General features: G+C 38.1%; 1 protein-coding gene across 1 annotated transcript in view; it reads left to right on the top strand.

The window, feature by feature from the left end:
- ROBO2 (roundabout guidance receptor 2) overlaps positions 1-16,428 on the top strand; it is a gene marked incomplete at its 5' end in the record, with an annotated part of 461,552 nt that overhangs the window by 431,869 nt on the left and 13,255 nt on the right. Inside the window, 2 exons of the mRNA XM_084279241.1 lie at positions 1,607-1,821; positions 16,098-16,268. Coding sequence (XP_084135367.1) covers positions 1,607-1,821; positions 16,098-16,268 — 386 coding nt within the window. The remainder of the gene's footprint in view (positions 1-1,606; positions 1,822-16,097; positions 16,269-16,428) is intronic.

The following is a 16,428-nucleotide window of genomic DNA, read 5'->3' as shown; positions in this document are numbered from 1 at the left end:
AGGGGACCGAGGGGGGTGGGGAACAAAACAACAACACGGTAGGACAGGTTACTGTAGGAGTAATAGAAGAGAAATATAGAGCCCAGGCAACTAGAAATTTAAGGAGGAGCACATTAGAGATTACTGGAAAAGTACATAATCATTATGGCCTTGATCCAGCAAATCACTTAAGTATATGCTTAACTACAAGCACATGAGAAATTGACTTCAATTGTTCTATCACATGCTTAACATTAAGCATATACTTAAGTATTATGTTTGATTTGGAGCTAATCACACTGTTCATTGAGGGTTAGTAAGATGGCAGTGCCCTTTAGCGCAGTGTTTTGAACACTGCATAGCTAAGAACCTGGGGTCCAGAGAAAAAACTATTCCAGAACTGCTAATCAGAGGGGGGTTGTATATCAGAAGGGAAGCATTTGCTCTGCAAATAAGCTTCAGAATAAGCAATAATTTAAAACCTACACCAAGGTGGGGAGTTTCCAGAAGTACATAACATTTGCTGTGGCATTCTCAGATCCAATAGATTTACATTATGAAAAAAAGAAAAGCTGTTTGAATAAAGAGAATTATTACGCTTCCCTAGTGTAGGCAATAAATACAGGACAAACTTTTCATCAAGAATATATTAGAGCTAGGAAACCAAACAGGTGACAGTTGTAATTTTTTCTGTTCCACTGATGTCCAAGCAAGAGACCAGCAGAATCCTGGACCCTGTCCAGAGTGCTGCCGATTTGAATCAGGTCACGGCACCTCATGAACAGCCACCCACATGCCTAAGTCAGCCATTTCAAGCATGGTAGATGCCCTTATGCCTAGGCTGGCCATGCCTGAGTCCCTTGGCACAGCTCGCTGTGTACCTGCAGTGTTGCATTGAGAGCTGGTGATTGTTCTTTTCCTTTCATGGCCTCTCAGACACCATGCAAACGAAACTCCAAGACCTGTACTTGCCTTTGGTCATTTAGCTATCCTGTGGGTGCTTTTTTTATCTTTATAGTTCTTTTTTTTTTAACTGTGAATGCTGCATGCAGTAATTTCTCACGTGCATGCCTTCTGCTGCAATTCAAAGAATTAAACTGCTTGGAATAAAGCAAAATAAAAAGGCCTCACTGATAAGAGTTTCGTTGGACTTGAAAATTTCTTCTGTCCTACTAGTCATTTCCTCCTCTATAGCGTGAGCTCTGCTTAAGGGCACTGAGTCTCTTTAAGCAGGAGTGAAATTGAATTTTGGCTCATCATGTGATTTGCAAGGTGGAATATTGGATGAGACACTTTTATGTGGTCGGTTGGGATTCAGATTTGTGCTTTTCCATGTGCTTCCTACGTGATGTATGTAGCTTCTATGCACAATGTTCCTTATCTGTAAAAAGGACAGTCTTGACCTTCCCCATCTTACAGGAGGGAAAGTATATTTGAGACTGCAACGTGCACAGTTACTCTGGTATTAGAAGCTATAATGAAAAACTGAACTGGCTTTTCTTGAGTTTGACCTAAAAAGCAGCTTTTGTAAATCTACTTCAGGGCTTATCAAAAGTTTTATCTTCTATTGACCATGGGGTACAAAGTCTCATCCATTCTGATGACATTTTCCTATTTCTTTGTATAGGCATATCCAAAGCAATACACAACCTCCTCAGGCTCCAGTTCCACCCCTAGGATACGTATCTGGAAACCTTATTTCAGATTTGGAAACAGATGTTCCAGATGATGATGATGATGAGGATGATATTGAAGAAGAAACTGTAGAAATCAGTAGGCCGCTAAGAGGTCTAGAGCATACTCCAGGCTCCAGTATGGACAATCTAGACAGCTCTGTGACAGGTAACCAAACACAGTTAACAGTGACAACAACTTGTTCCTAACAGTAAAATACATCATCAATCAAACACTTTCTAAGTGAAAATTTATTCCACTCTATTTCTGTAACATTTAAAATGTGTTAATATTAAACACTAAAGTTAAAGAAGGATTTGAAAATACTTTGCTTTGCTGCAAAATGATAAGGAAATTCATGAATTTTAAAAAGCTTTAAAGACTTGAAAGAAAACTCAATTATATCCTGGCTTTCATGAAAAGTTCAGTCTACTGGAGAAGCAAGCCAGTTACATTAAAAGGAGGGAGAAGACCTCGTCTTAGGAATATATAGTTCAGAAATCAGGAGCAGCATAAAAATGTTATCTTACAGCACTTTTAGATGTTTTGCTGGGTAAATGCTTTCACAGATGTACACAGGGAAGTTAAAAGACTTCAGAATAAGTGCAGTTAGATCAGCACAACATTTATTTGTAGTTTATGTAGGAAAATGTGTATTTTGAACCTATTTTGTATAGCTGAATTTAGTAATTGTTCCTTTTCAGTGAAGGCATTTAATTATTCTGACAGTCCTTTCTTCACTGCTTCTTGCCCTTCACATGCCTTGGAAAGTTACAACAGGGCTCATCAAAGGGGACCTAGAAAGGCATGCTAAACTAAGGCACAGCTTCTGAGTGAACAAAATTCCTATTGGTGAACAGGAAGCAGTGAAAGCTATTTTTTGAAAAATACATTTTTTATATGGACATAAAGAACTTTCTGTAGACACCTGTGTATTTCCCTTTAGGTTAAACCTGGGCGTCTATATACTATACTGTACACATAACATAGAGACCCAAATGTACGCATCCCCCATAGTTCATAGTGGGAGCTTCTTCAGTCAAATCACTGCAGAGGAACGGTGATTGTTCATTGTACTTTAAAGGAGACATGCTCGGTACAACTTAGTACCATAGCAGTGCTGAATTTCATCTCATTGGTCTGGACCATCAAAATTCCATGGATTTTTCACCCTTACTTACACATTGCTATTCTGAAAACACTGCAGGAATATGACAGTGATGGAGCATCAATACCCGTAATTTTCTTCTTTTTTCCTTGTTGAATTAAGTAGTGTGTAGCTTAATCCCACTTTCCCGCTTTTCCTTTACCCTAGGGCCAGACTGCTTGCCAATCTAATTAAGATTTAAGAATTGTATCTCTGCTGCTGTGATTTGAAATCCAGATCCAACTGAAGGCCACAGAGTTAAAGTTTAAATCCCTGAATTGAGAAGGTTAACTTATTAGTGCATGAGTATGTTAAGTCACTTCGCTTGAATTTCTAGTCTAATCTCCTTCAGGCTATAATTCTGCATATTTTTGCATATCTCGCTAATGGCTCAGAAGCCTTTCCATTAGGAATGCAGTAAGGGGTTTGTGCTGGTATTACAGAAATAAATAAAAAAACCCAGGTGGCTATATATATTTTCTGCTTGGTATGTATTAATATGTCAATGTTGAAATATCTCTAAATCAGAAAATGAATGTTTTTCACATTTGCATTTTCGCCTAGTATTTTGGACCACCCTACCTAGTGCAAAGTAAGGAAGAGCTGCATTTCCACTCTGACTCGTAAACTTCTGTGCCTGTTACAATTTAACCTTTTATGAATAGCATCCAAGCTTGTTCTAATGGTTATAAACCTTTTTAAAATTATTGGAGCATTAAATGTTTTATTACTGGAGTATTAAAAACTTCCTGGTGTACTTTTGGGGAAGAAATTGGGCAGGAGCTGGCAGTGTAGACTGGGAGTGTACTTTAGGTAATCTAAGTGCACTCCCATTCACTTCCACCATGGCCTTGACATGGCCTCACTCGGCTGAAAAGGAAGGGTTTTCTTCACTTTCTCTTGTTTAATTGCTACGTGGATCTGTTCCTGGGTCTGTGTCACCACATGGCCAGAGGTTTGCCAGCACTCTGGAAGGGAATGTGCAGCTGGAAGGGAAGTAGAATGACAGACAGCCCCTACAGCACACAGCCAACACTTAGGCTGGCTCAAAACAATGGCGGAACTATAGCCTTACAAAAACAGTGATAGTCCAAATGAGCAAATGGCAAGCCCTCTGAATAACAAAACTGCTGCTGTTTTCCTCTATGAGTAAAACCTCAATTTTCTGAGGGCCTGTTTTGGCCTTGTTTTTTTTTTTTTTTCCTAGGGGTGGAAGAAAATTGCTTACATTTCAGTGAACTGTCTCAAAGGAGAGTTTTCATTTTTGTGTGTCTGTTTCTGTTAACTTTGTCAGGCTGCATTTACTGGTGTTAAGGAGGGTATATAACAAAGTGCATTTGTTGTTTCTGAGTTGTTTCTTATTCTTTAATTTGATTGTATTTAGAATACTGTAGAACAATTAAATTGTTCTTTCTTGCACTGCAAATATATAAGCTACTTCTTTTCACAGGGTTTCTGATGACTTAAGGCAGCATTTCCCTAGTAATGTTCCCTATATCATGTTTTCTGTCCTTCAAACATGATATTAAAAAATTGGTGGCAAATGAGAACAGTTGACCCAGATGAAGTAACACTTCTACTCATTTTGAAGCGTGTCCTGTGAGTTCAGTGTTTGTGAGAAATCTAAATTGACACCTCTTGCTCCAGACTTCCTCCAGATAGAGTTGCTGTATAGTGAGCAGGGGGAGTTTCCTCACCCTCTGCTGTTAGCATGCCTCAGTGATGCTTGAGGATACCCACTCTCAGAGTGAAACGGTGCTTTGTTCTTTATGGCTGAGCTGAGACTGAGGTTTTCATCCAGTGCCAAATAACGGCATTCTCTAAGGAGAGACACTGATGTCTGAGCTGAGCTCAAACTGCTAAATTCCTCTGAAATCACAGTGTTCCTCCTTTAAACTGTTTAAAAGTCAGGTTGTCTTGCAGGCCCATGAGTTTTAGTTACAGCTAACTGGAGATTCAGACAAGGATTTAATCTGTGCTGTTAAGCTTTTCTCTTTGCAGGCAGTAGAGGCATAATGATGACATGTGTAATAATGTAAAAAGAAAGGAGGAGTGCACAGTAACTGTAACTTAATGTTTTCCAGATACTGCAGATACTCAAGGAGGGAGGTTTAGATTAGAACCTTTGTGGGTTGAAGTATGACATTAGAGACAAAGTTTTGCTTCATTTCCAGCATGGTTTGTTAAAATACTGAGTTACTGATTCTGATTTAAAACAAAAAAAAACAAAAGAAAGGAAAAAAAAGAAAAAGAATAAATAAATGAAAAAGGAGCCATAAAACTGCTCATTTGCATTTTTACTTTTAATTAATTGTTTAGGATTACTTTTGTTTTCAGAGACACAGTGAATTATGTTTTTTTCTTTTGCTTGCTTAACATGTTTCTTTATAATGAATTTCTGTGCAGAGTTATGGCATGAACAGTCATGAAGAGTCACTCATGTTATTCTACTTTAATAGACTTAATTAATTGCATATGATGACTGTATAAGAAATTAATTTGCTTCTCACTAAAATCACTAAGAACAACACTAGGCTTTGTTAGATCAAAATATTTTGGTTTCGGGGTTTTCTTTGCCATCTCCTTATCTTCTCTTCCCACAGCACCACCAGTGAAGTTGGTAGTCAGAGACCTGTTACATCTCCAGTCCTGGTGCATTTTGACTGAGGGGGAGAGACACCCATTAACTAGCATGGAAATTAGAACAAGCCCTTTTCTACCTGATTGACATGAACTGATATATGCAGAGAGATTTTATTGTAAACATTACCACTGCAAGTCAATAACAGAATTATATTTTGTTTCATTAGAATTATATAGATCTGAAATTATAAAGATCTCCATAGGTTGTATAGGTCAGCAAGGAAGAAAATCCCTTGCCTGGCATAATTTGGTCTTTATTAAAAGAATCACTGATCACTGTCTGTGCTGTAAAAGCTGTTCATTCATTGTGTGTGAGCACGACTTTTTAAAAATTACACAAAAACATTTTCATGAACCATATTTTGCCATGGCAGAGTTTAATATTTATATCAATTCAATATTTATATTGATTTGCTTAGCAATACCTATCGCATAAGATTCTATTCTATAAGCAGTTAGACAGATTGCATTTAGTAGGAAGAATGTGTTTCATGGATTAAATATGTGCTCAGAAAATAGGAAACTGCTACTTTTTGTATCTCATAAAAATGGTAATGCAACAATTAGCAGGGTCATATTATAAAGCACAGACTTTACTCTAGCTTAATGGATCTAGGGATATGCATTCATCAGCAAGGATGGATTTAGCATAAAACGACATGTAAATGAATTGATGACTGATCATAAATTAATTTTAGTGCTGAAGAAGTAATAGAGACACAGCAAGATGCCACTTTATCATAGTATTTTACTGCTCAGCAACATTTGAGCAACTACTTAATGTTCTGTGTGCATTTCTTTTCAAACAGCTTGAATAAATTTTAGAATTTTTTGTGCCTTTCAGCAATATGGAAACCAAAAAATGTAGAAAGATTGAAAATGCAAACACAAATAAATTTGGCTAAGTGGCACAAATTCATTTTTCATTAAATGCTTATGAAGGACATTAATTACAGATAGACCTGTAAAGTGCCAAATATGTATGTATGACATTTACCTCTTTTTGTTTAGTGTTTCCTGCCCCAAAATAAAAATATTAAAACTCAAGGTTTTATTTCAGATGTATACATTTACATATTTGGGCATTTATGGCGAAGTATAATGTAAAGAGCAGATCTAATTTTTGTATTTCGTGGTCAGTCTCCTCTATTATTCTTTCTTATTTTAATGGTACAGTGTCTATTGCCACTTTTATTTCATGACTTTCACCAAAATCAGCGGACATTATTTCTTTGTAATCATGGGAGTAGTCAGATAGGTCCAAAAGATGGTAACATCTTTCTCCTGTACAAAGGCTAAAGGAATTCCACAACTGATTTCAGCTGAAGTACCATCAGTCCCCAAGAATTTCATCCATACTTCACAAACCTAAACAGTGTAGCCCAGTTCCACCAAAAACCTGCAGAGAAGCAGAGGTTTAATATTAACATGTGCTTAATGGTCTTATGAAGGAAAGCACATGAGCTTACGCATACAAGTCTAAGTGACATTTGTTAACTTCAAGCATCCACATAGAGATTGGTACATACAGAAAAGTATCTAATGGAGTTTTCAGAAGTGTTGGGTTTGTTGCAAGCAGCTTTTACTTGACAAGTACATTAGACTTTTTTTTAAAATTAAAGCAAGAGTAGACTTTGCAGAGAAAAATAGCATTTTCATTGCCTGCAAACTGCTACTAAAAGCAGTAGCATGCGGTCCACAAGAAGCTAGCACCTCTATTCCCCTCACCTTTCCCTGAGAGCAAAGCAGCTTTCTGTTTGCATTAGCACCAAGAGATAGTTTATGGAGCAAGAAAACAGAGTTCAACTTTTCACAGAGTTGATTTTGCTCTGCATAAAGCATTTACCGCTGCTGTCAGCAAGAGTAAAATTTACAGTTGCCAGAAAGCGTAAAAACTAAAATGTGCTTTTGGAAAACACATAGTGAGCTGCATGTAAAGGAGACACTAAAAGCCTGTTTCATTCCATTTCAAAATGCACAGTTGATCTGAAAGGGACGTCAGCATCTCTTATTCTGCCTTTATTCACAGAGAAACAAATGTGTGTTTGATTTGGAAAACAAGAGGCCAGTGGATGCCTTTAAACAAGCGGTCACCATGTGTGCTACATTAATGCAGCTGTGCGGTGGCCTGAGGTGCCCAGGCTGGGTGCCAAGCACTCCCGTGCCTTCTGGGCAAAGTCCACACATCTGGAGGGCAAAGCAAGCCACAGTTTTACTACTGCAAGTTTTGGTGGGGAAAAAAATTGTTTTCTCAGAAAAACCAAATAGCTCAGGAACCAGTAGAAATAATGTAAGATTTCACCCTTAGCTACCTGGTTGCATACAGCTGTGGGTGCTGTAAATGTCTCATGGTAGTTTGCTGACTTCAGCAGTTGTAAAGAATGTTGCCTTTGCTTCCAACAACAAGAAGTATCATGGAATCATTGAATCAGTTTTGGTTGGAAGGGATTTTTAAAGGTCACCTAGTTTCAACCACCCTTCCATAGACAGGGACATCTTTCACTAGACCAGGTTGCTCAAAACCCCATCTAGCCTCACTTGGAACACTTCCAATGATGGCACTGGCACAACTTCCCTGGGTAACCTGTGTCAGCGCCTCACAGCCCTTACTGTAAAAAAGAATTCTTCCTTATATCTATTCTAAATCCACCCTATTTCAGTTTAAAATGGTTGCCCCTTGTTCTGTCACTTCAGGCCTTTGTAAAAAAATCTTTTTTCATCTTTCTTGAAAGCCCTCTTTATCTATTGAAAAGCCACAGTAAGATCTCCCTGGGAGCATTCTCCAGGCAGAACGAGCCCAATTCTCTCAGCCTGTCTTCAGAGGAGCAGTGCTCCAGCCCTCTGGTCATCTTTGTGGACCACTCTGGACTTGCTTAGACAGCTTCTTGTCTCTCTTGTACTGGGGACCCCAGAACTGGTTGCAATACTCCAGGTGTGGTCAGCTCTCTTGATATCCCAGTAAAGCTCACATCCCTACAAGAACTGAGCTATGCTTCCAGCCTGACAGGCAGTTCCTTCTAAGACAGCTGCTGGAGCAGAGGGGAAAGGGGAAGCAATCGCAGACAGACTGCACTATTCCTATCCTTGCTAATGCTAGCTGTCCATGGGTATGCAGAGTTCTGGAACAGTCCTTTCCTGTAGAGTTAGCCTGAAAAATTGGCAGTCTGAAAACAGGTCTCTATGATAATTAAAATTTGATATTTTTAGGGGAATCTAGCATGTGTGTAGAATTACAGGTGTAGGCACTGCATAAAGAGCATTATGGGCTTTTGCAGATTTTTAGCGTTTTTTGTGCTTAAACCAGCATTGTATTTTATGGACTGCATGAACTTCAGTCCAGCCCTTCAAAAACTAGATGAAAAATAGCAACTGTTCCTAGTCATGCTCTGAAAGTGTCTCATCCAAATTCTATGATGTGTGACAGCTGAGTGATTGGTTACCAAATGGACAGAGCAATGTGAGCAAATGGAAATTCAAACCTAACTTCCTTTTAAAACATCTATAGTTTTGTGCCTATGATACTGAAAATTAGCCCTATCCTGTACAGTATTATTTTATATATCTCTCTGTAGAGAGTGGAATGCATTGTATAAAACCCTTGAGTCCTGAAACTAACAAGTTACGTGTAAAATTTTTAGCACTCGAGTATCATCCCTTGCTGTCTATAGGTCTAGTTATATTTTTATGCTTCAGCTTTTTCTTACATATTTCGCAGAATATGTCGATAAGGGATTGTTTGAAAATGTCCTCAGCTATAGCATTTCATTTTCTTACATCTTCATGAAGTGTTTTATCTGTAGTATCTTTTCATACATCATCAATAACAGTGCTAAGCCTTTTGACTCGCTATTCTCTATGATGTCCTATCACACTTTGATTGTTAGTTCAGAGGAAATTCAGTTTTAGCCTTCCCTTGCTGTTATCCAGGTTTCCTTACATCTTTCTGCATCAGCTTGACTCTGTTTGGAAAATAACAATTTTATGTGTGCTCTTGGCAAGGAAAATCAAACTCTGTCACTCTCGGTTGCACTTAACACACTTTCTGCCTGTCAGACCTCTGTAGACCTCTTCAGTTTCTTTTCTTGTATCTTAGGAGTGCATGGACTTTTGTTATTCTAGCCTGCCACTTTGCTGACATTAAAAGGTTTGGTCACTGCAGCATCACAAAATAACCCATTGTTCTTGGGCTTTGTGGTGTAGTGTGCTGTGGACTAAATTCCAGTACTCATTTATTGTTCTCATGACTTATTTTTGCAGGATATTTTTATTATTTGACACCACCGTTAGTTAATTAACCTATCAATTTGGTACTAATAAACAGGTCATTATTGATTTACCAGTTAATAGTTTTGAACACAATTAATACTTTATTGGACATGGATTACAAACAGGCTTTGAAGAACATGACTTACATTGCTACACTTCTTAGGTACATTTACATAAATTCAGCTGTGCTAACTGAATACTAAGTCAGGGTCATGCTGTATCTCTCCACATGTGTCTTCATACCGTTCAAAGCCAGTTCTCTGCATATTCTCTTGGGTTCACTGGCCTTTTTCTTCAACATATGCATGCCACTGTTTTTAAAAAGCAGATTCCAGAAATTTCAAGATAGGTGCCTGTGCTATCTCAGAACCATATGCTGTGCTACACAGAATCATCCAATGCCACACAACAGCTCAGGTCCCACAAGCAGGCTGAAAACTTTGCACCTTAGCTCAATTTGGCAACTAATGAGCATGGCTGCCCTGTTCCCGGAGCAAAGCTAGGTACTTAGTGCTAGCCAAGTTTGCTTTGCCTCCTGCTTCACTGCGCAGAGTAGAATTACCCTGTGACATTTACCCGTTATTTTTAGAAGTACAGAACACCATCAACTCCATCTGACACCACAAAAGAAACAGAATTTCAGTACTTTGAAAAAAATCTGAACTGAGAGATAGCTTTTGGAAGTCTATTGTATTATCACATTGGGAAGCTGTTCAATCCTTCGTGCATTGGAGAAAATAAATGAAAGAAAAATAAATGAAGAGCAAATAAGATGAACCCTTCTTTTACTGTTTTGCTCTTTACATTTTAGTTAATTCAAGATTTCTATAGGTCTTTCATGTGCTTTTTCAGGTATCTGGTTTTCCGACTGCATTTTTATGATGTTATTATCATGTTCCTCTCCTGCAGTGGTGGTACTCCGTAGCTAGACAGTACCATGAGGCCAGCATTGGCTTAGTGACTGACTCACTATTAAATTTGAGTATATATTTGCTCTGCTTTTGAACATTAATTATTTCTAACCTTTTAAAAAAGTAACTTTAATCCAGTAGAATGAACTACTTCAGGTCAGCTTTCTTCAGGCCATTGAAACTGCTCATCTATTTTAAGGTTTTGTGTTAGGAGAACAACATAATGCCAGTCTTGTTCAGGATAGCTCTTGAAGCCCATGTCTGACTTCAACCATATCTACTGAGACTTACATGTGAGCTGTCCTAAATTAAGACTTTGTTTTGCAAATATCAAAAGATACTGATTTATAATAAGGAAAAAAAATCTCACATTCATTTCAATCCCAGGGACAATCTATTAAGTTTCAAAATAATTTATTTGGGAGCCTTCACATTTGTAGATAATATGTATCATTTTGTTTACAGGATGAAAGTAACATGGAGCAAGCTATGAATGAGATCACACTTAGCTTTGAGAGTGTTCTTTCATACCAAGCTCTGTCAGACAAACTTTGAATTTCCTGTTGTAATATTAAATGTGGTTTTAAGCTTTGGATGAATATTGCTCTATTGTACCACTCTCTGTCAAATGAATTTTGGGTTTCCTGTTGAGAAAGGACATATTAAGTGGATCTTTAAGCTTTAGATGATCAAAAAATATCAAATGTGCACAACTCACTAGACCCCTACATTTGTTTTTAGGTTCAATGGTAAATGGATGGGGTTCTGCGTCTGATGAGGACCGTAACTTTTCTAGTCATAGATCTAGTGTAGGTAGCTCCTCAGATGACTCGATCTTTACCAGCGGCAGTTTTGCACAAGCACTGGTTGCAGCAGCAGATAAAGCTGGGTTTAGGCTGGATGGAACCAGCCTGACAAGAACAGGTTTGTAGACTCAAAGTTGATGCTTTCTGCATGAAGGGTGTCTCTACCTATTCTCCTACTTTCAGTGAACTTGCGTCTCACACTTGTCTAACATGCATGGAATAAAGTGGATGGAGATATTTGTATGGATCTATGTTAAATGAAACCTTCCTTGCATTATGTCTCAATTTTAGTGATTTGAAGTAGTGAATAGCTTTTAATCTGCACCTTCAGTCTGCGGCGGTTTCCCTCTGTGCTGACTTTGCTGTAGATTTACTGACGTATGTTCTGTTTAATATTTTGGTGAAGAGATCACTAATTCTACAGTTCTGTCTTCGTTGATTTCACTTTTTTGCAAAATCTTCCCACAATCATTCACATTTCCAGTGATGTTTAAACTATTATCTCCATCCCTGCTCTTCTGTTGCATCTCTTCTTGCAAAAGTATATTCTTCTGTGACGTCTACCTAAGCATGGGGTGAATTGTTGTGTTCTTATTGTTAATAATGCAAACTGATTAAATCCTTATTAATAGTTGATTTAAAAAATAAATGAATATATTTTACCTCAATTGAATTTTAATTATGCCACTTGAATCTGCCAAGTTAAATGCAATACAGGCAAAGTGACTATTGCTTTTGAAAACAGCCAGTCTTCTAAAATGAATTAATGAAAAGTAAACATAAATTAGATGATGATTTTAAAACTCCATATGTTTTATTTCTAGCAAAATGATAAGCAAAAATGTTTTTTTTTTAAATATTCTGGAAAAAAAAGAATGTGCTTGCATTTGCTCAGTCTAGTCAAAATAGCAGAAATAACTAATTGTTTAAATCCACACATCTAATAGCAAAATATGAACTTGGGTCATATTTTTTTTGTGCTTTTCTCAGCCAATTCATTTACAATTTTTTACTGTTAGTCTGGTATCAGGTCTATCCTTCAGTAAAATGTGTGCATTCATGAGAGGTGTCTCCACATGTTGATAACCACAGGCTTTCTGCATGCAATGACTTCATGGCAAACACTGTCTTTTAGAAATGTTAGGAATGAAGAAAAGAATTGATGGCAAAGTCCTGTATTGCCAGTAAGCTACAGGGTGAACAGATAGATACCGATTTTCTCAAGCCAGTGGGACTTTTGCCACTAGGACTTAAGTCAGACATAATCATTATTAAAAGATATTTATTTCAACATTAAAAGTAGTTAAAACCCTTGCTTCCTCCTAACACTAATGGGAAATTGACTGAATAAATCTGTTTCATCATCTGACAAAAGCAAAGCAAAACAAAACAAAAATTGATGTAGACCTTCACTCATCAACTATGGGCACATTTGGCCAAATTGTAATTTTAAATATCCTATTTTGCTTGAAATGTCCTCTAAACAGTCTTGAATGAAAGGAGGAAATTCTTCCCTTTTTTTTTTTTTTGGTGGTGTTCTTGGCCTCAGTTAAAGCTCATGCAAAGATTCACCCAAAGTGACTTAACTTTGGTTAAGTCTCTTGTATAAGGTCATCAAGAAGTAGTTTCTGCCACAAAGACGCACATAACAAATATAAATAGACCCACAAACACATAGACAGACTTAAATAGAGTTCCTTATTGTAGCTATGTAAATGGAAAGTACAAGGAAAGGATGAGAGTCCTTGTCAGTTATATTTTCCTAGCTTAATTAGGTCACAAATGCATTTAAACTGAGGACTTGCATGTAATTCCTCAGATGGACTATTAGAGTTTAGGGTATCAAAACACAGCAAAAGGTTGTGGTAGAGACTTTATGATGATCTTTACTCTCTTAATGATCCATCAGGCAAAACAGAAACCAAAAAAACCCACATGTAAACAAACAGCCCTCCCATCTTTTTCTCACAAAACCCTCAGCAAATGGGAGTAACTCTGCCACACTTACTGCAGTTTCATTACAATATGATACCTCCCAGGGTAGCGGGGATCGATCAGGCCTATTAATGATCTGCTGCACGACAGCAAAACCCATATTGTGCAAAATGGTGTCTTGTAGTGGAGAAGCAGCAGTATTATTTCTGTTGATTGCTCGGGAGGGAGTTTGAAGGTCCTGACTCTGTTCCTTTGCCATCTGGAGAGTTATTTACACCCATCCAGAAGAGTTATGAAATATTCTCGTGGGTAGGAAAGAAGTCCACAGTGATAGCCTCACGTGGGTGTGTTTGATTGCCAAGCCTGAGAGGCACTGGTAAATCCAGGCACAAGGAGTCTCTCCTGCCAGGCACTTTGATTCCAGTTTCCAGAAGCCATCATGTGATTTGCTATGAAGTTCAGACAGTTTTCCTTTTTAACACCCGTGGGAAATTAAATCAAGAATTAGTGGATTCCTCCTCATCTCCACTTACACACAATAAATCTGCTACAGAGAGTCTGACACTGCTCAGCAGTTCTTACTGGAAGGGCTGCATACAAATGCAAAATGTTCTAATCAGTTGTTAGGCACACCGAGAGATGTGTTTTGGAAGCCTGCACATCATTTGGGTTTGCCCCATGTCAGATTTAGGTCAGTAGTATTTATTTCCCCTTGTTTTCATGGAAGCGTAAACCCCAGAATGTTTGGTGACTATTACTTTTTCAATCCAACAGTCTGAATGAACAATCACATTTCCTTAGTTAAGAATGAAGTGTGAAGACTCTTCGTCCTGCACTCGCTAGTTGCACTTGCATGTCTTGAGTTCATGTTGGCATTGTGCAATGTGCTGTGAGCTAGGGGGGGAAATACAGGCTCATATCTGAATTTCTTTGAATTAGTGATATTTTTAAATTTTTCAATGAAGTTTTAATATTTTGCCTATGTTCATCTGCTGGTTTATCCCTAACTGTGAAACAAGGGCTTGGTCTCTTGTCTTTGTCTGGCAGCAGCTGAGCAAGCTACAGAGGTTTATGTTTTCATTATTGCTGCTTTCTCCCAGCTCCAGAATTAGCTGCTTGGGTAGGTGTTCTGCAACCCATTTCAGTTAAAATGGGGCAGGTTAGCCAAGGCATACTGTTCATACTGTTTAAGTTCAATCGGGCTTATTTTGGTAGAGTTAGGGAATGTCTACATGAAGGTCTCAAATGTAACTTCCAATGGCTGGCAGTGACATGGGACACAAGCTTGCCTAAGATCCATGTCCTCCTCATGGTGCACATCAGCCAGAAGGTAGAAGATCAAGATTGAGACAGTCAGGAAATCTCAAGTTAAATACTGAGATGTTACTCTACCATGCGTGCGTTAATGTGAAACAGCATGTTTAGGGAGATCATGGGTACTTTCATGCACAAAGATTGCCCTCTTCGCACTGAGAATATTTCAAATAGTGTAGCGGGGAGCATATTACTGCTGAGCAGGCTTGTCTAGATCAGGTTATATGTGACAGCATGTTGGAAGTAAGCACATCTGTTGAAAGGTTTTACTAGAAAACGTAACTCACAGCAGGGTAGACCCTGGTCTGAGTTAACCAGGACATAAAATTAGCTCCTCGCTAGCTTGGCTTCAGTCAACCAGAAAAATAACAAAGATCAATTTTGCCACTTTCCATCAACTCTTACACCATTTTAGTCTACAGCAGCACTGAAAGGGAAGAAATTCTGACCGTCTTATAAGTTTTCCACTGCAGATAGGATTAAAACAAATAAGATTTTTAAGTACCAGTTCTAAACAAATTAAAATGTTAACAACCCCAAGATACTTGGTAAGAATAACATACAGAGTGAAGAAAGAAAGTAAACAAGGGTGATCTTTACTTTTCATCAGTTATTATTGAACAATAAGCCCAGTTAAGTTAACTGAATATCAAAGTAAGAGGAAGCAAATATAGCAAATGAACCATGCTTCTACAGTTCCTGCCATGATGCTTTTAGTGATTTGCTCCATAGAACAGCATCAAAGGTATTTTTTTTAAATAAAAATCATGTAGCTTGATTAGTGTGTGTGTATATATATTTATACACCTGAGTAATAAATTCAGTCAGAATTCATTTTTTAAAGATGTAAAAGCACTGAAAATGAACAGGAAAATTTTAGCATTTAACTATAACCTCATTTTTATTTCTGGAGAAAAGAGAGTCCTTAAGTATACAAACCTACACTGCTACATAGCTTGCAAAATCAGTTATGTTTATCTCAGTGGAGTTACTCCAGATATACAGTGCATATGGGAGCCCCTAAAATGAGAGTCTGGCTCGGCAAACACGAAGATGGAAGGCAGGAGGAAATAAATTTGATATGATTGCAGAACTGTTTTCCTTCCCTGCTCAAGGCTGAGGAGTTGTTATGACACATCTGTTCAGCACACAGAGCAGGTAGGAGTTACATGTCATACAGTAGTTTTATCACAACAGATGGAAGGATTTTAATTATAAAAGTTAAAGACAAAAGAATGCCAAGTTTCTCACTTCGCTTGTTGTGGCGTGTCTTAAAGCAGTTGTCATCAGTGGGTACCTCGAGGGGACACTTTCTTGCCTCTGAGATTTAGACCAGATTTAATGTTTTGGAACAGACAGTAATAGGACAGCCCATTTCAAGACAATAACATTTTTTCATCTGGTTTCTCCTTTTTTTTTTAGGCAAAGCATATCCTTCCTCTCAGAGACCTCGGCCAAGCAGTCCTTTTTCTACTGACAGCAACACCAGTGCAGCTGTCAATCAGAGTCAGAGGCCGAGGCCCACTAAAAAACACAAGGGAGGACGGTTGGACCAACCCCCCTTGCCTCATCGCAGAGAGGGAATAACAGACGGTAAGTGTTATGGTGCCATCCCTGATGATAACTTGCAAGAAGCAGGTGTGCAGAGTGGGAGAACATAGAGCAATTTTTTATGGAATATACATGATGCTGAATTATTTGGTTGGTAAAGTCAGATCCCCAGGTTTCCGTGTGAGCAATATTGCAATGTGAG

This window comes from Gallinula chloropus (genome assembly GCF_964237585.1).
Source record: "Gallinula chloropus genome assembly, chromosome: 1".
NCBI lineage: Eukaryota > Metazoa > Chordata > Aves > Gruiformes > Rallidae > Gallinula > Gallinula chloropus.
This window is presented reverse-complemented; position numbering and strand designations above follow the sequence as displayed.